This window comes from Symphalangus syndactylus, chromosome 9 (genome assembly GCF_028878055.3).
Source record: "Symphalangus syndactylus isolate Jambi chromosome 9, NHGRI_mSymSyn1-v2.1_pri, whole genome shotgun sequence".
NCBI classification, from domain to species: Eukaryota; Metazoa; Chordata; class Mammalia; order Primates; family Hylobatidae; genus Symphalangus; species Symphalangus syndactylus.
Window position 1 is genome coordinate 81,976,697 of NC_072431.2, and position 26,191 is coordinate 82,002,887.

Consider the following 26,191-nt stretch of genomic DNA (forward strand, 5'->3'; position numbering starts at 1 on the left):
AATAAAGATGTTCTTTGAAACCAACGAGAACAAAGACACAACATACCAGAATCTCTGGGACACGTTCAAAGCAGTGTGTAGAGGGAAATTTATAGCACTAAATGCCCACAAGAGAGAGCAGGAAAGATCTAAAATTGACACCCTAACATCACAATTAAAGGAACTAGAAAAGCAAGAGCAAACACATTCAAAAGCTAGCAAAAGGCAAGAAATAACTAAGATCAGAGCAGAACTGAAGGAAATGGAGACACAAAAAACCCTTCAAAAAATCAATGAATCCAGGAGCTGGTTTTTTGAAAAGATCAACAAAATTGATAGACCTCTAGCAAGACTAATAAAGAAGAAAAGAGAGAAGAATCAAATAGATGCAATCAAAAGTGATAAAGGGAATATCACCACTGATCCCACAGAAATACAAACTACCATCAGAGAATACTATAAACACCTCTACACAAATAAATTAGAAAATCTAGAAGAAATGGATAAATTCCTAGACACATACATCCTCCCAAGACTAAACCAGGAAGAAGTTGAATCTCTGAATAGACCAATAACAGGCTCTGAAATTGAGGCAATAATTAATAGCTTACCAACCAAAAAAAGTCCAGGACCAGAGGGATTCACAGCCGAATTCTACCAGAGGTACAAAGAGGAGCTGGTACCATTCCTTCTGAAACTATTCCAATCAATAGAAAAAGAGGGAATCCTCCCTAACTCATTTTATGTGGCCAGAATCATCCTGATACCAAAGCCTGGCAGAGACACAACCAAAAAAGAGAATTTTAGACCAATATCCTTGATTACCATCGATACAAAAATCCTCAATAAAATACTGGCAAACCAAATCCAGAAGCACATGAAATAGCTTATCCACCATGATGAAGTGGGCTTCATCTCTGGGATACAAGGCTGGTTCAACATAAGCAAATCAATAAATGTAATCCAACATATAAACAGAACCAAAGACAAAAACCACATGATTATTTCAACAGGTGCAGAAAAGGCCTTTGACAAAATTCAACAACCCTTCATGCTAAAAACTCTCGATAAATTAGGTATTGATGGGACGTATCTCAAAATAATAAGAGCTATCTATGACAAACCCACAGCTAATATCATACTGAATGGGCAAAAACTGGAAGCATTCCCTTTGAAAATGGGCACAAGACAGGGATGCCCTCTCTCACCACTCCTATTCAACACAGTGTTGGAAGTTCTGGCTGGGGCAATCAGGCAGGAGAAGGAAATAAAGGGTATTCGATTAGGAAAAGAGGAAGTCAAATTGTCCCTGTTTGCAGATGACATCATTGTATATCTAGAAAACACCATCATCTCAGCCCAAAATCTCCTCAAGCTGATAGGCAACTTCAGCAAAGTCTCAGGATACAAAATCAATGTGCAAAAATCACAAGCATTCTTATACACCAATAACAGACAAACAGAGAGCCAAATCATGAGTGAACTCCCATTCACAATTGCTTCAAAGAGAATAAAATACCTAGGAATCCAACTTACAAGAGATGTGAAGGACCTCTTCAAGGAGAACTACAAACCACTGCTCAATGAAATAAAAGAGGATACAAACAAATGGAAGAACATTCCATGCTCACGGGTAGGAAGAATCAATATCATGAAAATGGCCATATTGCCCAAGGTAATTTATAGATTCAATGCCATCCCCATCAAGCTACCAATGACTTTCTTCACAGAATTGGAAAATACTACTTTAAAGTTCATATGGAACCAAAAAAGAGGCCGCATCACCAAGTCAATCCTAAGCCAAAAGAACAAAGCTGGAGGCATCATGCTACCTGACTTCAAACTATACTACAAGGCTACAGTAACCAAAACAGCATGGTACTGGTACCAAAACAGAGTTACAGACCAATGGAACAGAACAGAGCCCTCAGAAATAATGCTGCATATCTACAACTATCTGATCTTTGACAAACCTGACAAAAACAAGAAATGGGGAAAGGATTCCCTGTTTAATAAATGGCGCTGGGAAAACTGGCTAGCCATATGGAGAAAGGTGAAACTGGATCCCTTCCTTACACCTTATACAAAAATTAATTCAAGATGGATTAAAGACTTACATGTTAGACCTAAAACCATAAAAACCCTAGAAGAAAACCTAGGCAGTACCATTCAGGACATAGGCATGGGCAAGGACTTCATGTCTAAAACACCAAAAGCAATGGCAACAAAAGCCAAAATTGACAAATGGGATCTAATTAAGCTAAAGAGCTTCTGCACAGCAAAAGAAACTACCATCAGAGTGAACAGGCAACCTACAGAATGGGAGAAAATTTTCGCAACCTACTCATCTGACAAAGGGCTAATATCCAGAATCTACAATGAACTCAAACAAATTTACAAGAAAAAAACAACTCCGTCAAAAAGTGGGCGAAGGATATGAATAGACACCTTTCAAAAGAAGACATTTATGCAGCCAAAAAACACATGAAAAATGCTCATCATCACTGGCCATCAGAGAAATGCAAATCAAAACCACAATGAGATATCATCTCACACCAGTTAGAATGGCCATCATTAAAAAGTCAGGAAACAACAGGTGCTGGAGAGGATGTGGAGAAATAGGAACACTTTTACACTGTTGGTGGGACTGTAAACTAGTTCAACCATTGTGGAAGTCAGTGTGGCAATTCCTCAGGGATCTAGAACTAGAAATACCATTTGACCCAGCCATCCCATTACTGGGTATATACCCAAAGGATTATAAGTCATGCTGCTATAAAGACACATGCACGCATATGTTTATTGTGGCACTATTCACAATAGCAAAGACTTGGAACCAACCTAAATGTCCAACAGCAATAGACTGGATTAAGAAAATGTGGTACATATACACCATGGAATACTATGCAGCCATAAAAAATGATGAGTTCATGTCCTTTGTAGGGACATGGATGAAACTGGAAACCACCATTCTCGGCAAACTATCGCAGGGACAGAAAACCAAACACCTCATGTTCTCACTCATAGGTAGGAATTGAACAATGAGAACACATGGACAGGAAGGGGAACATCACACACCAGGGACTGTTGTGGGGTGGGAAGAGGGGGAAGGGATAGCATTAGGAGATATACCTAATGCTAAATGATGAGTTAATGGGTACAGCACACCAACATGGCACATGTATACATATGTAACAAACGTGCACATTGTGCACATGTACCCTAAAACTTAAAGTATAATAATAATAAAATTTAAAAAAAAATTAAAATGGAATGAAAAAATAAAATTTGTAAGATAACCATGAAACAAATGTTGTGGGCTGGTGCATTTAAAAATACACACACACACACACACACACACACACACACACATGCATTTTAGGCTGATAGTTTGAACTCAGAGTAAGTAAAGCTGCTCCCAAATCTGAATCCTGATACATTTTAAACCTGGAATAAAGAAATCCATTTCCTTGGTGAGGCTATGTTTTCTTGTGCCTATGCTGTATTTATAATAGGAATTCATAATCCCATAGTGTACAGCTGGATTCTAGAATGACATATTTTTGCTGTCTGCAATGCACATTAATTCTTGGCAAGCCGGTGTACACCAGCACTAAGTCTGGCTGTCCAGCAGAGAAGGTGACAGCACAATATTGCCACGGCCATGGCAGCAATTAGGCCTGAATCATACACCTGATAGTTTCTGTTAGTGGAGATGCCAAAGGCAGACAGAGTCCAGTTTCGAAAAGCAGCAAACTAATCATGAATAATGCAGACTGTTTTGAGAGAAAGCAGGCTTCACCCTGCCTAAAGATAAATGGGATCAGAGTAAAGTCTCCATCAAACGGGTCGGTTATTGTTCTTAGTAGTGGCTGTTGTTCATTAAGGTAAGCAGAAGCTGAATGTTTGAGTGGCCTCATCTGATTCATCTTTTAGAGTCTAGTTGCAGCATTCTGAAAGGAATTCCCATTAAGCAAAAAGCTGCCATGTACTAGGAATTTTACATTCATTATTAATACATTCATTCATTTGTTCAACAAATATGTTGAGTACGTTTATGTACCTGGCACTATTTCAAATGGTAAGGATATAGAAGTAAACAGAAGAAAAGGTTTTACCCTCAGAAAGTTTACATTCTACTGGGCAGAGGTAGGCAATAACCTCTAAGTAAATAAATTAATGCTATATTTAATATGTCACAGGGAATATTAGTCTATTCAGATTCATGTACAGTGACAGAAAGCCCAAAATAGTAAGGATGTTAATGTTTAAAGTCTGAAGTCGGGCAGCCAGAGCAGAAAAAGCATTCCTTTGGCTCATTCTGTACGATTGATCTGCTTCACAGGTCTCTCCATTGCTAAGATTTCCTCATGGCTCAAGATGGCTGCTTCATCTCTAGCCATCAGCTGTGCATAAAGTAAAAGGAAGAAAGAAAGGGGGGAATCAGGGATGTCCCTCCTTGCAAATTCATATCCCTGACATTGTGGACATCTCTTCTTACTATAACTCTTTGGCCACATGTAGCTGTAGGGAAAGCTGGAAAACAGTCTTATTCCTATGTAGGCATGTTGTCAGCTAACATCCAGGTGTTCTTCTGCTTCTATGAATAATTACAATCTATACTGGAGACCTCTCTGAAGAGGGGACCGTTGAGCAGAGAACTGAAGGAACTGGTCATGTGTTTTTCTTGGGAAAGAACTTTACAGCGGGGGAAAGAGAAAGCATAGCATGCTCAAGTAGTGCTATGGTTTGAGCGTGTCCCCCAGAAGTTCAGGCATTGGAACCTCAATTCCTCAATGTGGTAGTATTGGGACATAGGACTAAGTGGGAGGTGTTTGAGTCATGGAGACTCTTCCCCCATGAATGGATTAATGCTGTTCTTTAGAGACTGGGTTAGTTCTCAGGGAACTGGGCTAGTTCTCACTAAAGTGGGTTGTTACATAGGAGGCTTGACCCCTTGTGCTTGTCTCTTTTAGCTTGCACTCATACGTCTGTGCTTCTGCCAGGCTATCCAGGAGCACTAGGCCCTCACCAGAAGCCGACCAGAGGCAGCCACCAAATCTAGGACTTCCTAGCCTCCAGAATTCTGAACTAAATGAAACTCTTTCCTTTATAAACTACCCAGTCTCTGGTATTCTGTTATAGTAACAGCAAGTGGATTAACGAAGGTGAGAAAATGACTGGTATATTCCTCCATTTCTTTTCAAAATACTATAAAATACATATTATTATCTCCACTGAAGAAAAAGACTACCTCCAGAGATGTTAACTTTTTGCAAGTTACATACGTAGTAAGTGAGTAAGAGTCTTACTCTAAATATCTTTTATTTCATCAAACCCGGCTTTCAAAGCGGAGTCTGTGCATCTTTTTAAAAGAAGACAGTCTGTTTTCTTGGTAAATACACAGGAAGTAAATTCAACAAAGAGTAAAGTGTGTAGGTTTCATCACGCAGGTGTCCACGACATGTACTTGAAGCAAAGTTTTGTTCTTTAGTCAGTTATACATAAAGTTGGTTGAGACTATTGAAGTGGTCTGGAAAGAATAAGAAACTTAGAGTCAAGAAATCGAGTTTGAAAACTGCTTTTCTCAATATTAACTCTGTTTTGGGGCCAACTGCTTAAATTCTTTAGGTCTCGGTTTCTTTATTGTGAAGTGGGTACAATAATAGCCATTATGTAATAAAGATTAAATAAGACCATGCACAGAAAGCATTTGGCAAATTGCCTATGTTTAGTAATAATTAAAATAAATGCAGCAGCATGAATCTGAGCTCAGCTCACTTTACTTCAGAGCTTATAAATATTGCTTCAAAGCTGCGATGAGTTCAGCTACTTATTCCTCCATCTCAACCGTATGCAATAATCACCCCCAACTTTAAGTTTTCTCTCCTGCTTCTTGCCATAGCAAAAAGGACATGAGTATCAACAGCCCTTCTTCATAGGAATTCTCCAAACAGCCCATCAGTGCGACCATAGGAACATACTCGACACCCAGAATCCTCCTTACCCTCACAGCCCACCCAACTTCTGTTTCTCTAAAGACATCACTATCTTTCCATGTCCCAAACCCGAAGGCACCTCCTTTTCTCAAGCTCAGATCAGCCAGCTGTAAAGTTCTATTATCGTGTTCTCCAACGTCTCCTGCACCCATGCTGCCTTCTCCACGTGCTTGGTCACCAGTTGACTTCAGTTTGTCTTATTTAACTTCCTACTAGAGAACAAAAATTTCTGTTTAATAGGCCAGTTACTCTCCTGTTTCTTTTTGCTTCCCTTTGTTCCTCTATTATTTTGCCATTTTTTTACCTTAGAATTAATATTTCCCATGATTTGGTCCCAAAGATTCTCTTCAAGTTTATGCTGCACAATTCCACCTGTATTCCACTTGCAGTCAAGCTATTTCAAACATGGTTTGCATTGTTCATCTCTGTGCCACTACCTCTAATGCATTCATAGTTGATTAGCTGGCTAAGCATACACGTGGTTTAAATTCCTCCTCACCCATAAAACCACCTGTGCCAATCCTTCCCCTAAAACAATGTGTGTGCATTCTTCCTCCTCCTAACTCCTACCTCATGGGTTTTGAAACCTTCTTGTCACGCTAATGGTCTTTCTTATATAATTTTTTTATTTGAGTGTCTAGCCCAGTTCTTACAGGGCTCATGCCTTATTACCCACTCAATCCCAAGACCCTGGCACTATGTAAACATTCAGTAATGTTTGCAGGTTTAAACTGAGGTGCACAACACAGCATTTCATTCACCAGTCTCTTAGAACAATTATCACATTGTGTTGCATTCATTGTTAGTTTCTGCCTCTACACTATGCCGAGTTTACTGAGATTAGGAATCACATTTTCATCATCTCTAATAAAGTGGTTACTCAGTAAATGTGTATGAATGAACAGGACTCATGATGTGAGTCTGAGTCCCCAACAACTTCACCCATCTAAAAATATCTCCAACACTTCTATTTTCCATCTTCATTGTGAGTGAAAAGCATTCTGTTTATTCTTACAGAAAATATTAGAAAATGAATGTTGAATGTTTACTTTTGGTAAAGTGACAGCTCTGGGTGATACTGTTCATGACCTGAATTTCCAAGACCAGAGGCAGCTAACCAAAATGCCCAGCATGAGAATGGCATGAGAATCAGAAACTCTTCCCAGCTAATTATGTCAGAGCAATGCTGTGTTCATACAACATGATGTTGTGACAACAAATGAGATGACAAATTACACACAGCAGGTGAGGTGAAACATGCTGAGGATATGGAGGTGCACTATCTCTCTTAATAAAATCATTTCTAGTAAAGAGAATTAATTCAGTGGTTAGTAGCAGCAGGTGAATTATATGATGCTTTAAACTAAAGTAAAATGTAGAAAAATATAACTCAGTAGCACATCATTCCATAGTTCCACATCATGGCAGAAATTATTTTATGTCATCACGTACAAACTTCCTTCCCCATTTGTGAAAATGACATAAACATACTGAATTATCTATTTCACTTTTAAATGATCCGCTTCATTATGTGGTGATGCAATCTTAATCTGAGATGTTATGATTATAGTAATGGTTTATAAATATATTAAGTCAAATTTGCCACACTAAAGCATATGGTGTCACATAAGGTGATACATTAATTTGCAGCTACTCAAACAGTGGTAGCTTGAGAGCTCAAACAACATTCTGCCTCCTTTCATTATTTTAGGAAAAAAATCCACAAACAAACCCTTCTACACTATTATTTATATTTTAACTTAGATGGCTATACAACACATCTATGATAGGATCCTTTGAAGTTTATTCTACTTTTATTCTTGGTTCTCAAAGTTTACAGTTGATAACACAAGGAAATGTAAATTCTCATAATCTTAACAATTTTCTTTAAATCATTTGAAGCTGTGTTTTGTTTATAAAAAATAAGAAAGAAAGAAAGAAAAACAAACAAACAGGCTGGGTGCCTTGAGTCACACCTGTAATCCCAGCCCTTTGGGAGACTGAGGCGGGCAGATCACCTGAGGTCAGGAGTTCAAGACCTGCCCGACCAACATGGTAAAACCCCATCTCTACTAAAAATACAAAATTAGCTGGGCATGGTGGTGTATGCCTGTAATCCCAGCTACTTGGGAGGCTAAGGCAGGAGAATCGCTTGAACCCGGGAGACAGAGGTTGCAGTGAGCCGAGATCGCGTCATTGCACTTGCACTCCAGCCTGGGCAAGAAGAGCAAAACTCTGTCAAAAAAAAAAAAAAAAGAAAGAAAGAAAACAACAACAACAACAACAAAATAAACAACCTTTATCCTCCCTCACCCCAAAATCATAAATTGGCCTGGAGTATTTCAAATTGTAAACTCTGTGCTTCAGAAGCATGCTTTATTTCCTCTCCATGACAGGAGTGTTTTTACTAAGTCAGACTTAAGTCTCCTATGTCAATCAGGTTCAAGGGAGGAGAAAAGCAAATAGGTGCAGCATACAGCCATTAATGGTTCCCTCCAGGTAAGTTACCAATATGCTCAGTGTCTGCAAGTACAAAGGCAGCTAGCTACCAGGGCACCATTATGTGCTCAATTTATGACATGCAGAGGATTTGAGGATGCATCCCTAATTGCCTGGGACAAAACATCAGTGCCCAAAAGGATAGTTTTAGCCACCTGTGGCTATTAGGTGAGTGCCACTCCATTCCAGCTCTGCTCTGTTGTTAACTGAGCCACACACACACACACACCCCTTCCACACACACACACACACTCTATCATGTGCTCACGCATAAATTCATGAATCTTTATTACATATAGTGCTCTTTCATAGCATATGACAATCTTAAATCGAAAGCCCAAGAGTCTGTTCAGCTCAGCTGCTCAACCTAATGACCTACCCTCAACGGAGGAAAAGAATCCAGTCAGGTGAATAAGTGAGGCTGCAGGCTTCCCAGTCCACATCCATGATCCCTATCTTCCTCGAGAACAGAAACCTAACCTTATTTAAGTAGCAAAGTGCCCAGCTAGAGTCTACATTTCTTAGACTTCTTTGTAGCTGGGGTGACAAATAAACCTAAGTACAAGTTGCTGAGTGGGACTCTGACAGAAAGCTACTTTAAGAGGGAACAGACAGTTGGCATGTGCTCTTTTTGCTTTTCTCTGCTTTTCTTAGTTGTTGCCTAGAACACAGATATATTGGGTGGAGCTACAGCAGCCACTTTGGGAACACCCACACTGTCAGGCCTAGGACTTCTTAAGGAACGCCAATAACCAGTTACCTCTGGATTCTTACTACAAATAACGATGAATATGGTTAAGTCAATGTGGTTGATGTTCTGTTATTAACTGCTCTTGACTGAAAAGATCAAGGATATAAAGCAGAATAAAACCACTGACAGAAGGTATCCCAAGAGAAATCAATCATGTTATCATCAAACAGAATAAAAACACTCAATAAAGAAGCAGATTTCTTTCTCAGACATAGATACAAAGAAAGAAAAGAATAATGAAGAAATAAAAACTTTGTGAAAGCCCATCAAAAAGCTAGCTGACAAGAGGTGTCTCTCAGGAAATTAGAAATTACTTATTAAATGAGTAGGATGATGAGGTCTCAATAGGATTGGAAAAGATATTAAAATTTTGCCAAAAGACATGTCAACAAGAGAGAGTTGCTGGTGCAGACGCCATTGAAGATGCAGCGAGAGTTTGCACATTCATGCTTATGGCTCTGGGAAGTGCTCCAGCAGGAAGGAAGCGGAAATGGTGACCAGGCCTGCAAGCTTGGAGTCAGACTGGCTGCAGTTGAAAGGCAGCTCCACCACAGGTAGGAGGCTCACTTCTTTCATTTGTTAAATGTGGACAATCATGAGATGATGCATCATAGAGCAAAGTAGCACCAGAATGCTGGGGTTCAAATCTCAGTCCCTCTACTTACTAGATGGTAATCCTGGAAAAGTCATTCAACCTTTCTACGACTACTTTTTTATGCCTATAAGATGAAGGGTAATAATAACAGCTACTTTGTAGGACTGTCATAAGGAATAAATTGATTCATGTGTATAAAGCACTTAGAGCTGGCATACAGTAAGCACTATATAAGAATTAGTTCTCAATATTATTATCCAGCTTTCTAGATAATCTATATACCTTGCTCAGAGCAGTAGGTAAGAGACTATAATAAATGGTGAAGATAAAAGAGATAAAAGATGAGGATGAGGACAATTAGGAAAGGGGAATATCTATAGGCTAGAAAGGCAAGAAGAAGGGAATATAGTGATGCAAGACAAGGGGACATATCATCACTAAGAGATGGTCCAGGATTGCGCGTTAGGACACACTCTACAGATTTTATAAGGGGTAAATTTTCCTTTGCCAGGGAGTAAAAGGGGAGAAGAGAATTTTCCAGGAGTTTATTGAGCCCAAAGGGAGGACAACATCCAGCAGCATTGTAACCCCTTCCGCTCCAAGAGGAAAATGGCACAGGTGTAGCCCAGGTGTAAACTGGGTCCAGGCTGAAGAAACTGAGAAGTAGAGAATGGATTAGGGGAGAGAAGGGTCTGCAGAAAGAACAAGTAATAATAATCCTTTGAGGGTATGTTTTGGTAATGCCACAGGAAGGACAGCTGAAGAATGCATCTGAGGAGCACTCTGTGATGACCTTGCAGGCTTAGCAAGAGTCCTGCAGGCTGGAGAGGGGACAGGGAGGGTCTTGATGATTTCTCCAGTTGAAATAGGCCACAGGGTCACAAGGGTGGGAGAGAAGAAGGGAAGCGCTGGAATGAGGTCAAGATGACCAGGGAGGGAGCAAATCCACTTTTCCCTATGAGGTTGGTCCCCGAAATTCTATACTCTAGATGCTGTCTGTCCTTCTGGGAAATCAGTTACCAATTTTGAACAAATATTTCCACCTGCACCAGACTCAGGATTGGGGCAGTTAGTATTGGCTGAAGCCAGGAAGAGCATGATGAGGTCCCAAACTAGAGCCAGGAAAATCCTTTTAACTAAATCCCACTAATAGAAATCCATTGTTGGCTTATTTTGTTGAAGTGATAAACCATAGACACAATTCCTTAAACTTTAATTTCGTTAGTTCTTAACTTATGAACACATACAGCAGTTTAGAAATACATTGGAATACCAATCTCAAGTTAAAAGCATTGTTTACTTAGAAGTATCAAAAAGATAATTTAAGGAACTATAACAAGAAGATCTAGAGCTTGAGAAGAGCATAGGACACCATTTTAGTAAATAATGAATATAGAATCTGGCAGTATTAAACCTCCTGGTGAACTAAAACCTAAACATTTCAGGACCACACATATCCTCTTTATTTTGGTACCCCTGGGTTTTCAGACACCAAGACCTCCAGGACTGGGCTGGTTGTCATTGCCCTCAGATTTTATCTCCTAAATCACATGGATGCGTGAGCATATCGCAAGAGTAGGACTGATAGAAGACAAAGTCTGTGCTCTCCAGGAGGAGAACACTGAATTGGAACGAGGTAAGATTGTGGATATTAAACACTCTACAAACAGATCTTTTGGCAGGCAGATGCAAACTTATGCCAAAGAAGAGGAAAAGATTACTGCTATAAAGAAAAAAACACAAGCAAAAGGAAGAAAATGCCAAGCATTGAAAAAGCCAGAGAAGTCTCAAGGAAAAAGGAAGAATCATCCTGGGTGTCTGTGGGTGGGAGTATTGTGTAATCAGTGATGGGGAGTGGTCCAAGCAAGGTGTTCAAGTGAGAACAGACACTGAGATGGGGTAGGGATGTATTTAGAGAAGCATGAGAAAGCACCTGAGTGACGCTGGCCTGCAGAGTTGCAGCTCCTCTCAGGCTTTCCACTATGACTTCATCCATCTCATACTGGAGCTGTACTGAGACTGAAAGGAGAAGAGGGCACTCCTTTCCCATGGATCTTAGACTTCTGCAAAATGAGATCACTCCACAGCCCAGAGGGTTTGCCTCTGGGAAGACAATGCCCTGTGTGCAACGCCCTCTACCCATCCTTGTGCCCATTTGCTGACATACTCCTACTTCATACATCTGCCTCCTCTTAGCCACTGAGCAGAACACGTTTCAGATCTGGCCATAGGAAAGGCAGGGTTGACTGCCTAATGTTTTTGGAATCTGGTCTAACTATTATTGTAACTAGGTTTCCCAGTATGTTCCATGTCTCTGGGGACATACGACAAAGTAACAGCTGAGACAGTGGTTCTCAACCAGGACAATTTGCTGCCCAAAAGACATTTGCCAATGTCAAGAGATATTTTTAGTTGTCACAATTGGGGTGAGGGTGCTGCACAGGCCAGGGATAATGCTAAACGTCTTACATGCCCAGACAACCTCCCACAACCAAGAATTATCCAACCTGAAGTGAAACAGTGCTGAGCTGCAGAAACGAAGTTAAGACCATGAAGCCGAGGGTTGCTCAAGGAATATTTAAAATAGTCATGCTGCTTTTACTTAGCCTGAGGATTTTCTTTATTTTTCATGTTGAAATCTAAACTTTGCTTTGACTGGTATATGTCTGTCCCTCTTACTTGCTCTCAAATTCCAATTCTGTAGTGATGTTTTTATTACTAAATACAATCTAGAATTAAATCCCCTTTTAACCAAATTTTACCTGTACTTCCAGGTCTAAGATATTTCCCTATTTCCTCAAACGAAGAAAGGCCTCCTCCTCCTTAGGGCTCCATGTGGAGACAAAAGTGACTCCATCATGGATACTAATCTATCACGTTGACTTCTGGTTAGCCTAGGCCCACGAATGCCTCCTGATTCCTACTTCACTTCCTGTCCTTCCTGTAAGAACAAGTGCTCCCACCTTTAGATCAAGGCGACCCTTACGTTATTGCATAAATGATAGCCCATGACGCATGAAGCACTCTTGCCTGTTATGGAGGGGTGTCTTCAATTGTCTCTCTAGGGTAAGTGCCCTTTCCCTATGATATAAGAGCCCTGGGTCTGGGGAGTAATGTTGCAGAGGTCTACCTGTCTTGCTGCTTCCCAAGACCACACTTCCATTCATAAGCGCCCCCAGGAAATTGCCCTTCACCAACAAACTGGATGTGTCTTCCTCCTTCTTTGATTTCTCGGCTTTTCCTGGGTTTGGAGGCCACTTGGCATATATGGCCCTTTCACGGAACATTCTAGTTGATACCTTTTCTATGTTGCCTGCCCTGTTAGGCCTTGTGATGTCACTGGGCATGTGCCGGACTCACTCTCTGCACTTGTGAGTACCAAAGCAGGCATAAACTGCATCAGACCTACCTCTGCATCCCCTTGCTGGGTTTCAATAAACATTTGTTAAAGAAATATTAAATGTCAGAAGCAAACAGCCTCAATTTTACCAGCAAAAGATCTAATATTGATTGACTTTTCTTAAATTGTGACTCAGGTAAGAAACAACATCACAGTTAACATAACAACTTGATATCAATGGATAGACATACACACTAGATAGTGGCCTATTGCATTTTTTTTTCTCAGAGGCCCTTCTCCATGGATGATTGGTACAGACTGGTCACACAGAGCTTTAGGTTATCCATAGATCAGGGGTCCAAGGAACTTGCTTTTTAATACAACTCTATAACCTCAAAGTGTTTGGAAATTCACTATGTAGATAATAGCTCTGAAACAAGCTATTAAAGATTCCCAGGAAGAACAAAAGTCTGTACCAAGGAAGAGAAGGGGGACTTCAGAACCCTTGGCAAAGCCAGAGCTCCCTGCCTTCCTCTGCAAAGTGGGCAAGCCTGGCTTCCTCCAGGCAGGGAGAATGTGATTGGCCCTGCACTTATGGCTCCACTCAGCCTCAGTGAGTCCTGGAGTGGGTGTGTTAAACATGCCTATTATCTTCTGTATTATAGTACTTTGAAAATATGGGGACTTGCTGACTCTGGAAGAACTGCCCTTCCCAGAGCTAGCCAATTCCTAAAGATAGTAAACAACTTGCAAATAAATTCATTTTTTCAAATACAAACCAGCTGACCCAGAGCAAGCATCATCTCAAACACCTCCTCTAAGGGGCTCTCACATTATAAGCCACAATCCACCTACCCCAGGCACCCCAGGGACAGGTACTAGACAACTAGGGACAACCCCTATGCGCACAGCCCACTAAAGTTATTCAAACTAGCAGATCCCAGGCTTGCTTGCCCTATTTCACCTCTTCCTTCCAATAGAAACCACAAAAAAGGCCCTTGATCATGTTTCCTTCCAGCTGCCTTCTGCCGCCTGGCTGACCTGATGCTCCCTCATGGGGCCCTGTGTGCCATGCCCCTATTATTGGAAACTGTAATACGTGGTGTTTTCAAAGACGGTCATCTCCTGATCTGTTGGCCCTATTGTACTTCAATTTTTCTATTAACACACTATATTTTAAAACAGTGGGCTAAGGATGAGGTCAGTCCGGGCATGAAGCAGGATGCTGAGGTGTTAATGCTCTGTTAGGAGCATGGGAATGGGATTTGGTGTCCTCTGTGGAAACCCTTCTCTGATGGTGAAGTGCAAGTATCAAGATTTTGCTTAGGACCCAAGAAAGCAACTCAAATGAGCACAGCAGGAAGGAAGAGAATCAGAGCAGAGTCAGGCATGGATTTACGGGGCTGACTGAACCGATAGAGGGTGGGAAGGAAAGACAGTGCCACCCGCAGATTGGGGTAGAAAGTGATCCCGGTGCTTGGGTCTTGCTCCCCAGGCTCAGGAAGGTGGGATGAACTCAGGGAGCCCAGGTGGGGTCTGAAGTCCCATGGAAGAGCTGTTTCTCATCTGAGGCCCCACTTCTCTGAGGGCTGTGCCTGGGGCAGAGAGTGAGGTAGGAAAAGTTCTTTGGTTTGGGAAATTTCACTTCACTTTCCATTTTGTTTTTTCCTCTCATGTATCTGTCCCTACTTGCCATGGACATTCTTCCCTCTATATTTCTGTGGCTCCTCATTTTTCTGATCCTTACATTCCTTTTCCACTTTCCCCGCTTCACCCTGAAAAATGACTGCTTTGTCCGAGTGAACTGCCGTAGCAGGTGCAAGCCTCAGCTTCCTGTCACAGGTGAATTTGCTGAGACCTGCACTGAAGTTTGAGGGTTCCCGACTGTCCATGAGGTCAAGGTCAGCACTGCAATTCAGAAGCTAAAGGTGGCTAAACACTCGTGCTCCCCTGGCTTCACTCCACTAGGCTCTCATTGCAGGCTCTTGTTGTACCTGCCCCTCCCAGGGGGAGCTGGTCTCTGAGGCCCAAGCCTTGCCCTCGGGGTCCCGTCTCTGTGGGATTTCTGTAGCTCCTCTCTTCTGTTCTCCCTCTGGGCAGATGTCTCCCAGCCCAAGCCTGGGACCCTCCTCACCAGCCTCCTGCCTCTCCACGGGGAAATCCTGACACCCAGATCCCTGCCCAAATTCAGCCAAAATCTTCTCTCCAAAACCCTCGCCTTCTCCTGAGTTATCTCCTCAGAACCTCTTCCCACACCCAGACCCTAATCTTCCTTACTCATGTTCCTAACAATTCATGTTCATGGAAAGAAAGGGATGGAGAGGCGGAGGAAGGAGCCCCGCTACAAGTTCTCTCATCCATCTCAACACCTCCACATCAGAGAAATGGGTTCTGATGTTGCTGACTCCCAGGTATGGATGCCGAAGTTTATGAAAAATCTAGTTATCGTTACCATCTATGTCATGATCAATCCTTTATTCTTTATCTCAATATTATGGAAACAGGCATCATCATGTGTTTGTTTATTATAGGTTTATAGTTATAGGAGAATAAGCACTTTACAAATTATTTTATTTTATTTTACTGACTTTTTAATTTTTTTCAGACTCTGTCATGCAGGCTGGAGTGTAGTGGCACAATCATGGCTTACTGCAGCCCCGATCTCTTGGACACAACTGATCCTCCTACCTCCTAAGTAGCTAGCACTACAGATGCACCCCACCATACTTGGATATAATTTTTTAAAATCAATTTTTAAAAAATGTTTTGTAGGAATGAGGTCTCACTATGTTGCCCAGGCTGGTCTCAAACTCTGGGCCTCAAGTGATCCTCCCACTCCATCCTCCCAAAGTGTTAGAATTACAGGTGTGAGCCACCATACCTGGCCACAAATTATTTTTTAAATTTTATTAAGTTTGATGTTTCAGTGAATAACCCACAAGCCATTTCTTGTTTAATATAGTCCTACAGTTCATATCCACTAACAATTCATGCTCAACCCATATATCACATTATGGGAACCCAAACTCTGAAGCAGGCACAGATTTTCCAGTATATAGAAAGCAACAGCTAGAGAAAACCTATCCCCATGTGCTTCGTCCTGCTGGCTCTTGCGGGAAACTTTTGTAAACATAAATCAGACATAAATCACCAAACAATCAGGAATGGGTTATAAAACTTTATGTAGGCATTCATAAAGGTTGGAGAGCATGAAATATTATTTTTCTTTTGATGATACTTATTAAAGATGGGCAGAGTACATACCGAGAATAGTTTCCAGTAGGTGCATCTGACCAGTGGTTGACCCGAAGCAGCAAGCAACTGTGAGGTTGACCATCCCAGCAGTGCCTAACTCTAAAAATGGACACTCACCCCCTACTATGTCATCTCAATCCTGAGCATCAGCTATTTTCTCCATAAATTAAAAGTATTTAAAATTTACATATGACTATTTACCAAATCTCTGCTTAAGAATCCTAACCTTAAAAACACTGAATAAATGAAAATAAGAGATTTATCAACATAAATGAATAAATTATTCTGCATAAGAATGACAGGTTAAACAAATCAAAGGAAAATTGGACATGTATTTAGACAACTTTAATTTTTTTTAATGTTATACCAGGATGTAACAATGCTCACACAAATTGATAACAAAATTATTAAGATTCCAAAAAGGAAATGAAGAAAATACATGAAGAGAATTAACCAGGAAGAAATATAAAGGATCAATGAGCACAGGAAAGAAGTCTTTAGTCTTTCATAATCCAAATGGAAAGCAACCATAACAACCCTCTCCTACCCTTATAAACTGATGGTCTTTTTCAAAAGGATAGTGTTTGGTAGGATAAAATGGGAACTTTGATTCACTGCAGATGAGGAACATGTCAGTACAGCCTTTTCATAAGGCATTTTGTATGTAAAGAGGACATTTTGTGTCCTGTCATCATCTTGACTCTGCAATCTTATTCTCACCCCTACCAATGTCACTACAATGAGGGAGCAATGTCCTCCTGGCAAGAGAAAAGCAAAATGTCTCCCTTACAGGGAGAACACTAGACTGTGTTTGGGAGTTGCTATGTGTTTGACTTACTAGCTACAGTATTTTATCCCCTCAGAGCCTTCACCTCCTATTTTATGCCAGCAGGTAATTGGAACATACTTGCCTCTAAAGCATCTCCAGTCATAACTCTGCATCACGCTTTTGATTTCATAGTAAATATTTAAGCAAAAGGAGAACTTCAACGCACCTATTTTTGATGTGCTGAGGAGAACCAAGACATTTGAAACTGCCATTAACCATTATGGCCAGTCTTGTGCAAAGAGCCTCACACTCCTCCATGCTGTGGGGAAGGAAAAGAGACAAAAATGAGCCATTTCCTGAAGAGGGGAGGGTTGAGTCAAACTTTTCAAGACAAAAAAGAGACAAGATACCATTAGGGCAAATTACTTAATTTTTTTGTACAGAAATCTCATGTTAACCAAATAAAAAGCTATTGAAAACAATAAGGTTTTATGTAGACAGCCAATTGTACAATTAACAAAAAATCAGTATTTTCTTATACCAGGAAGACCAGCTATGAAATATATAGAAGAGAAGCATTTAGCAATAGTACAAAAATACAAAATAAGAATAATCCTAACAAAGCAATGTGAATGTTTTATGAAAAGAAACAAGAAAGCCTAATAGGCACAAATGAAATATTGAATCAATGGAAGGAGGCATGGAAGAAAGGAAAAGAATGGATATTTTGAAAATGGAAAAACTGTTATAATATGAAAATTAGTGTAATATAAAATAATATTAGTATGTTAGTATATATATTAAATATTACCTTAAGTGTAAACATAAAACATAAGTAATTATATGTAAAATATAAATGAGTTCTATTTTAATATAGTGTATAATATAAAATATAATACCATAAATAACATTTTAATGTGTAATTACAATTTAAATTATATTTTGACATTTCAATTTGAAATATGTTACAAAATTGGTAATCTATAATTATATTATTATAATAATTAAAATATAATACAGATACAGTAAATCAATCAAAATTTTACATTTATCACTCCCATGAGAAAATTTTTAAATAATTATAAAGTATATCTTTAAAATTACTTAGTGAAAGGAAGAAAAATAATGAAAGAGGAATCATGAAAAAAGAATCATGAAAGAAGACTTGCTCCAGAAAACATAAATATTTTCTATATAACTAAAATAATTGCAATTCGGTAATGCACTAAAGAATTACAAGGCAGATGTCATTAAAACAAGATAAGAGAGCCCCAAACAAGATGTTACTATCTTATATACATAATGATTTGAATATGGGAAGATATTTTCTAAGCAGAAAAGCAATGGAAGAAGCTATTAAGGGGTTTGTAGTCGTTGTGTCTTAACACAGCAAACTAGCATTAAAAAATTCCAGCCAGGCCTGGTGGCTCACGCCTGTAATCCCAGCAGTTTGGGAGGCCGAGGTGGGTGGATCACCTCAGGTCAGGAGTTCAAGACCAGCCCGGCAAAAATGATGAAACCCTGTCTCTTCTAAAAGTACAAAAATTTAGCCAGGTGTGGTAGGGGCACTTGTAATCCCAGCTACTCAAGAGGCTGAGGCAGGAGAATCGCTTGAACCCGGGAGGCAAAGGTCGCAGTGAGCCAAGATTTTGCCACTGCACTCCAGCCTGGGTGAGAAGAGCGAGACTCCGTCTCAAAAAAAAAAAAAGAAAGAAAAAAATTCCAATAGACATACTGGGTAGAGGTTGATATACTTACTATAAAGAACTCATATATGTTAGTTTAAAACAAAATAATAAAAATATAATAGAGAAAAAAGGGTAAATAACATGTAGAGACCATTCAAAGAACTGCTTGTGGGTAATAAACATACCAACAAATTATAAAATATAAACCATTAAATCAATTGATTTTAAAATATTTTCTTGCTGGAAAAGTGTTCATGTGTACTTTTGTGTATTGTAGAGAAAAACAAGGGGTTTTTATTTCCAATCATCACTCAAAAACAATGAGTTCTCAAATAAAAAAAAATATCCAGAAAGTTAAGGCCATTTTCTCAGTAATTCTAAATATGTCATCTCATATATTGCTGGTGGGAGTAAAAATTGGCATAACTTTCTAAACACCAATTTGGCAGTAATTCCTTTCCTAAGAACTTACTCTAGAAAACACTGAAAATATAAATGCATGTAACAACTTATTTATAATAGTAAACATCTGGAAACAGGTAAATGTTTCACAGTAGGAGAATGTATCACTCATATAAGTAAGAGTTCATCCATCTGTTAGCTATTAAAATGAGGTTCACCAAAGTCAATTAATCACATGGAGGAAAGTTCATAGTATAGCAATGGTAAAATAACAATGCGTATTCAGAGAATTGCACAGGTATGTTAAAAAAACTACCTAGGAAGAAAAACACACAAAAAAGTATGACTGTCAATATCTCAAAAATGAAATTAATGATGGATTTTCTTTTTTTTTTTTTTTTGAGACAGAGTCTCGCTCTGTCGCCCAGGCTGGAGTGCAGTGGCGCAATCTCGGCTCACTGCAAGCTCCGCCTCCCAGGTTCACGCCATTCTCCTGCCTCAGCCTCTCCAAGTAGCTGGGACTACAGGCACCCGCCACCACGCCCGGCTAATTTTTTTGTATTTTTAGTAGAGACGGGGTTTCACCGTGGTCTCGATCTCCTGACCTCGTGATCCGCCCGCCTCGGCCTCCCAAAGTGCTGGGATTACAAGCGTGAGCCACCGCGCCCGGCCAATGATGGATTTTCTTTACTTATTTTACCATTTTGCATTAACCAAATACTCTACAGGAAGCATGTGTTATTTATATTATTGGAGAACAGTCATAAAGCAGTCTCCTAGGTGGGTTAATGGGCATTCAGATCAAGATATTTCTCAGCCTTCCATGCACCTTGATGTGGACATGCAACAAACTCAGCTCAATGGAATGTACAATTTCTGGGTCATGTTGAAATACAGCAAGGCACTTGACCTGGATTTTGTTTTTCTCCACTTCCCTTGAGCTAGGATGTAGATACAGTGCTGATGAGTCAACATCAACCATGATGATGGTGACGGTGGCATGGTGGAAAGAACCCAAGGCCTTGGTTGGCCTGATGATGCACAGCCCACTGACATGAATTTAGCGAGAGGAAAAAATATGTCTTGTCTGGGCCACTGTAAATTGAGGTTTCTTTGTTATAGTTGCTTAGCATAAAGTCCAAGAGACACATGTCATAAATTTTCCAAATATGACTTATATATTTTCCTGTACAAACACATATTTCTTTAATTAATTTCAATTTAAAAGTAATCATCTTATGGGTGCACTGTAGGTACTCTAATTAAAGAGGTAGAATATTAAGTCACTTATATGTTAGTTTCTTAAACATAGTTGAGACAAGTGGAGGTCTAATATGGTTTATGTTTGTGTCCCCACAAAAATTTCATATCAAATTGTGATCACCTGTGTTGGAGGAGGAGCCTGGTAGGAGGTAATTGGATCATGGTGGCCGATTTCCCCCTTGCTGTTCTCATGACACTGAGTTCTCAAGAGATCTGTTTGTTTAAAAGTGTGTAGCACTTCCCCTTTCACTCTCTTCCTCCTGCTCTGGCCATGTAAGACGTGCCCACTGCCCCTTTGCCTTCTGCCATGATTGTAAGTTTCCTGAAACCTCCCTAGTCATGCTTCCTGTACAGCCTGTGGAACTGTGAGCCTGTTAAACTTCTTTTCTCTATGGCAGTGTGAAAATAAACTAATACAGAAAATTGGTACAGACAGAGGGGCATTGCAATAAAGATACCTGAAAATGTGAAAGCAGCTTTGGAACTGAATAATGGGCAGAGGTTGGAACAGTTTGGAGGGCTCAGAAGATGGGAAAATAAGGGAGTTTGGAACTTCCTAGAGGCTTGTTAAATTGTTGTGACCAAAATGCTGATAGTGATACAGACAATAAGTCGAGGGTGAGGAGATCTCAGATAGAGATAAGAAACTTATTGGAAACTGGGGCATAGTTCAGTTTTGTTATGCATGAGCAAAGAGATGATCTGAAATTAAAATTTTTATTTAAAAGGGAAACACAGCATAGAAGTTTGGAAAATTTGCAGCCTGACATAGTGGTAAAAAAGAAAAACACATTTTCTAAGGAGGAATGGCTGAAGAAATTTGCATAAGTAAAGAAGAGCTGAATGTTAATAGCCAAGACAATGGGAAAAATGCCTCAAAAGCATTTCAGAGACCTTCTAGGCAGCCCCTCTCATCATAGGCCTGGAAGCCTAGGAGGGAAGAATGATTTTGTGGGCTGGGCCCAGGGCCCCATTGCCCTACATAACCTCAGGACACTGCTCACTGTGTTGCAGCTGCTCCAGCTCCAGCCATGGTTAAATTGTCCCAGATAGATCCCAGGCTACTGGTCCAGAGAGTGCAAGCAGTAAGCCTTGGTGGCTTCCACATGGTGGTAAGCCTGAGGATGCACAGAGGGCAAGAGTTAAGGCTTAGGATCCTCCACCTAGATTTCAGAGGATGTATGGAAACTTTCACCTGGATGTCCAAACAGAAGTCTGCTGCATGGACGTGGCCCTCGTGGAGAACCTGTACTAGGGCAGTGTAGAAGAGAAATGTGGGATTTGAGCACCCGCACAGAGTCCCCACTGGGGCACTGCCTAGTAGAACTGTGAGAAAAGGGCTACCACCCTCCAAACCGCAGAATGGTACATCCACTGACAGCTTGCACTGCACTCCTGGAAAAGCCACAGGCACTCAATGCCAGCCCTTGAAAGCAGCCATGGGAGCTGAGCCCTGCAGAATCACAGGGGCGCAGCTGCTCAAGGCCTTGCAATCTACCCCTTGCTTCAGTGTGGCCTGAATGTGGGACATGGAATCAAAGGAGATTATTTTGGAGCTTTAAAATTTAATGACTACTCTGCTGGGTTTTGGACTTGCTCGGGGCCTGTAGCCTCTCTCTTTTAGCTGATTTCTTCCTTTTTGTTCAGGTGTATTTGTCCAATGTCTGTACTCTCAATGTATCTTGGAAGTAACTAATTTGTTTTTTATTTTACAGGCTCATGCAGAAGGGCCTTGCCTTTTCTCAGATGAAACTCTGGACTGTGGACTTTTGAGTTCATGCTGAAATGAGTTAAGACATGGGGGGAATTTTGAGAAGAAATGATTGTGTTTTGCAATGTGAGAAAAACATGAGATATGGGAGAGGCCAGTTATAAAATAATATGATTTAGATTTGTGTCCCTGCCCAAATATCATGTCAAATTGTAATCCCCAATGTTGGTGGAAGGGCCTGGCTGGAGATGATTTGATCATGGGGCAGGTTTCCCCGTTGCTATTCTTGTGATAGTGGGTGAGTTCTCACGAGATCTGTTTGTTAGCAAATGTGTAGCACCTTCCCCTTGACTCTCTCCTTCTCTGGCCATGTAAGGTGTGCCAGCTTCAAAAAATAAACACAAAATTTCCTGTATGGTTGGATAATCTAATTGGTACAGAAATATGGCTAGGCAATGCAGAGATTTCAGGAGTTATATTGGAATTCATGATGTTGGATGTGTGAGAAAAAAGTAGCGTTGGTTACTCTTGATTATACTGATTTCAACTCCCTTAGTAAGAAAAGTAGTATGCAAGGTTCTTATCCTCAGTTTCCTGCTCCATGCTTTACCAAGATTCCCTGGGGTAAGGAACCAGAAGAGGCAATGATAAATGAACTCAAAGTTAAGGGGAAAATGTCCAATACAGAGACTTTTTTTCAACAAACGCTGCCATTTTAGAATCACAGAATAAATCATAAGCTTCCCCACTCTTCATTAACAGTGAGTAATTTTGATCTTTGCACTGCATGGATATGGACAGATTCATGGAAATGAATATATATATATTTAATGTGAAACCAAATGAATAGGAGGATATAAAAGAGAAATTGCAATGATACGCAGTCTTTCTGAGAACAATCTACAATAATTATATGAGAAATAAATGAAATTTTTATCGTGACACCACTTTACCCAATCTTAGAACCCCTGCATGAACATGAAGGCTCATGTTCTCATGCCAGCAAACAAACTCCAGCAAAATAAATACAAGAATGTAGAGAGTTTCTAGAATTGGCAAAGCAAAATGATCATTTTAAGCAAACACATGTATGCATTATGATAAAGTAGAAGATTTATCAAATTTAATTCATTTCAATGTAAAATTTTATTTTCTGAAGTGAAATACAAGAAAAACAACAACAGAAAATCCCAGGGTAGGACTTCCAACTAGGGTCAAATGAATAAACTGGTAAATTGTTTTCTCAAAAGGCAATGATGAATCTGGACAAAATTAACAAAAATAGCCATTTCAAAATTCTGAAAATTGAACAAAAAGGCATACCACAATCTAAGAAGCACTTTTAGCTGACAAACTGCTAAACTTAGGATAAGAAGACTGATAATCAGTGGCATTCCAGCCATAGGCTGCTCCCCACTCTCCCTAGTTTCGTCAACATGCAACTACTGGCAGGAAGGGCAGACCGTGAGGATCAGCAGCTTCTCTGCCCTGGCTGAAGAGGGTGCAAACAATTTGGACCATTGGGTAATGCCCAGGTCCAGTGACACTGTTGATATACCTGATTATTTTGGAGCCAAGCAGAAAAAGCCAATACCTCCAGTATCTGGCCTCTACTAGACTGGAATTGCATGGATATAGCATGCATATAGCTGTAGCTGCACGTATGTGCAGCTGAGATTGGAGAGGGCCCAGGCCAGCTACATGTTCTTTGTCAACCCAGAGGCTGTCCACATGCACATAGGAGAGACACAAAAGGAGCCAGTAAAGTTAGGCTAACATGAAAATAGCCTGAACTTTGAATTTCTTCACTATCCACACACAGATACATTTGCAAAGAAAAAAACCTTGTTGGCCTGAGGTGGTTGAGCACAACTTGTGCCCAGTCACTCACTAGCAACTAGCCTATGCATAAACAGAGTGACTCCTATGAGCCGGTCTTAAAAAATGAGAACAAATTTTAAAAAACAAACTGCCCAAGTGGCTTATGCCTGTAATCCCAGGACTTTGGGAAGCTGAGGTGGGTGGATCACCTGAGGTCAGGAGTTCAAGACCAGCCTGACCAACAACCCTGTCTCTACTAAAAATACAAAAATTAGCTGGGCATGGTGGCAGGCGTCTATAATCCCAGCTACTTGGGAGGCTAAGGCAGGAGAATCACTTGAACCCACAAGGCAGACGTTGCAGTGAGCCGAGATTGCATTGCTGTACTCCAGCCTGGGTGACAGAGTGAGACGGTTCAAAAACTAAAAATAAAAAATAAAAAATGAGTAGAGGAGTCGGTAGCTACTCACTAAAGGAGAAAGAGTTTTCATAGATTTATCTTGGGCAAATAAGACACAAACACAAAATAAACAAATAAACTTTAAAAAAAATTGGCAACAATAACCACCATAGGGCAGGAAGAATCAGAATCTAGACCTGCTACAATTATCTAAAATGTCCAGCTTTCAATAAAAATTTTTAAGGCATGCAAAGAAACAAGAAAGTTTCTCCCCATAATTGGGGAGGAAAAAGCAGTCAAAAGAAATTGTTTATAAGTGTTCTCAGATGCTAGATTTAGAAGAAAAAAATTAAATGCAGCTATTATAAACATCATCAAAGAACTAATGAAAACCAAATTTAAAGAATTAAAGAGAGAGCTGGCAAGATGGCCGAATAGGAACAGCTCCAGTCTGCAGCTCCCAGAGAGATCAATGCAGAAGGTGGGTGATTTCTGCATTTCCAACTGAGGTGCACAGTTCATCTCACTGGGACTGGTTGGACAGTGGGTGCAGCCCATGGAGGGCAAGCTGAAGCATGGTGGGGTGTTGCCTCAACCTTGGAAGCACAAGGGGTCAGGGGATTTCCCTTTTCCACCCAAAGGAAGCTGTGAGAGACTGTACTGGGAGGAACGGTGCACTCCGCCCCGAATACTGCACTTTTCCCATGGTCTCTGCAACTGGCAGACCAGGAGATTTCCTCCAGTGCCTGGCACCTGGCTCAGCGGGTCCCACCCACACAGAGCCCAGCAAACTAAGATCCATGGGCTTGAAATTCTCGCTGCTAGCACAGCAGTCTGAGGTGGACCTGGGATGCTCGAGCTTGGTTGGGAGAGGGGCATCCGCCATTGCTGAGGCTTCAGTAGGCGGTTTTACCCTCAAAGTGTAAACAAAGTCTTCAGGAAGTTCGAACTGGGTGGAGCCCACTGCAGCTCAGCAAGGCTGAGTGTCTCTCTAGATTCCTCCTCTCTGGGCAGGGCATCTCTGGAAAAACGGCAGCAGCCCCAGTCAGGGACTCACAGATAAAAGCCCCATCTCCCTGAGACAGAGCACCTGGGGGAAGGGGTGGCTGGGGGTGCAGCTTCAGCAGACTTAAATGTCTCTGTCTGACAGCTCTGAAGAGAGCAGCAGTTCTCCCAGCACAGTGTTCGAGCTCTGATAAGGGACAGATTGCCTCCTCAAGTGGGTCTCTGACCCCTGTGTATCCTGACTGGGAGATACCTCCCGGTAGGGGCCAACAGACACCTCACACAGGAGAGCTCTGGCTGGCATTTGGCAGGTAACCCTCTGGGATGAAGCTTCCAGAGGAAAGAACAGGCAGCAATCTTTGCTGTTCTGCAGCCTCTGCCACTGACACCCAGGTAAACAGGGTCTGGAGCAGATCTCCAGCAAACTCCAACAGACCTGCAGCAGAGGGGCCTGACTGTTAGAAGAAAAAGTAACAAACATAAAGGAATAGTATCAACATCAACAAAAAGGATGTCCACTCAGAGACCACATCCAAAGGTCACCAACATCAAAGACCAAAGGTAGATAAATCCATGAAGATAGGGAGAAACCAGAGCAAAAAGGCTGAAAATTCCAAAAACCAGAACACCTCTTCTCCTCCAAAGGATAACAACTCCTTGCCATCAAGGGAACAAAACTGGATGGAGAATAAGTTTGACGAACTGACAGAAGCA

The 26,191-nt window shown here is 40.8% G+C and overlaps 1 protein-coding gene across 1 annotated transcript in view; it reads right to left on the bottom strand.

The window, feature by feature from the left end:
• Positions 1-26,191, bottom strand: part of ABCA13 (ATP binding cassette subfamily A member 13) — a 514,266-nt gene that overhangs the window by 16,730 nt on the left and 471,345 nt on the right. The window contains exon 59 of the mRNA XM_055294536.1: positions 17,414-17,506. Within this exon, the coding sequence (XP_055150511.1) occupies positions 17,414-17,506 (93 nt within the window). The remainder of the gene's footprint in view (positions 1-17,413; positions 17,507-26,191) is intronic.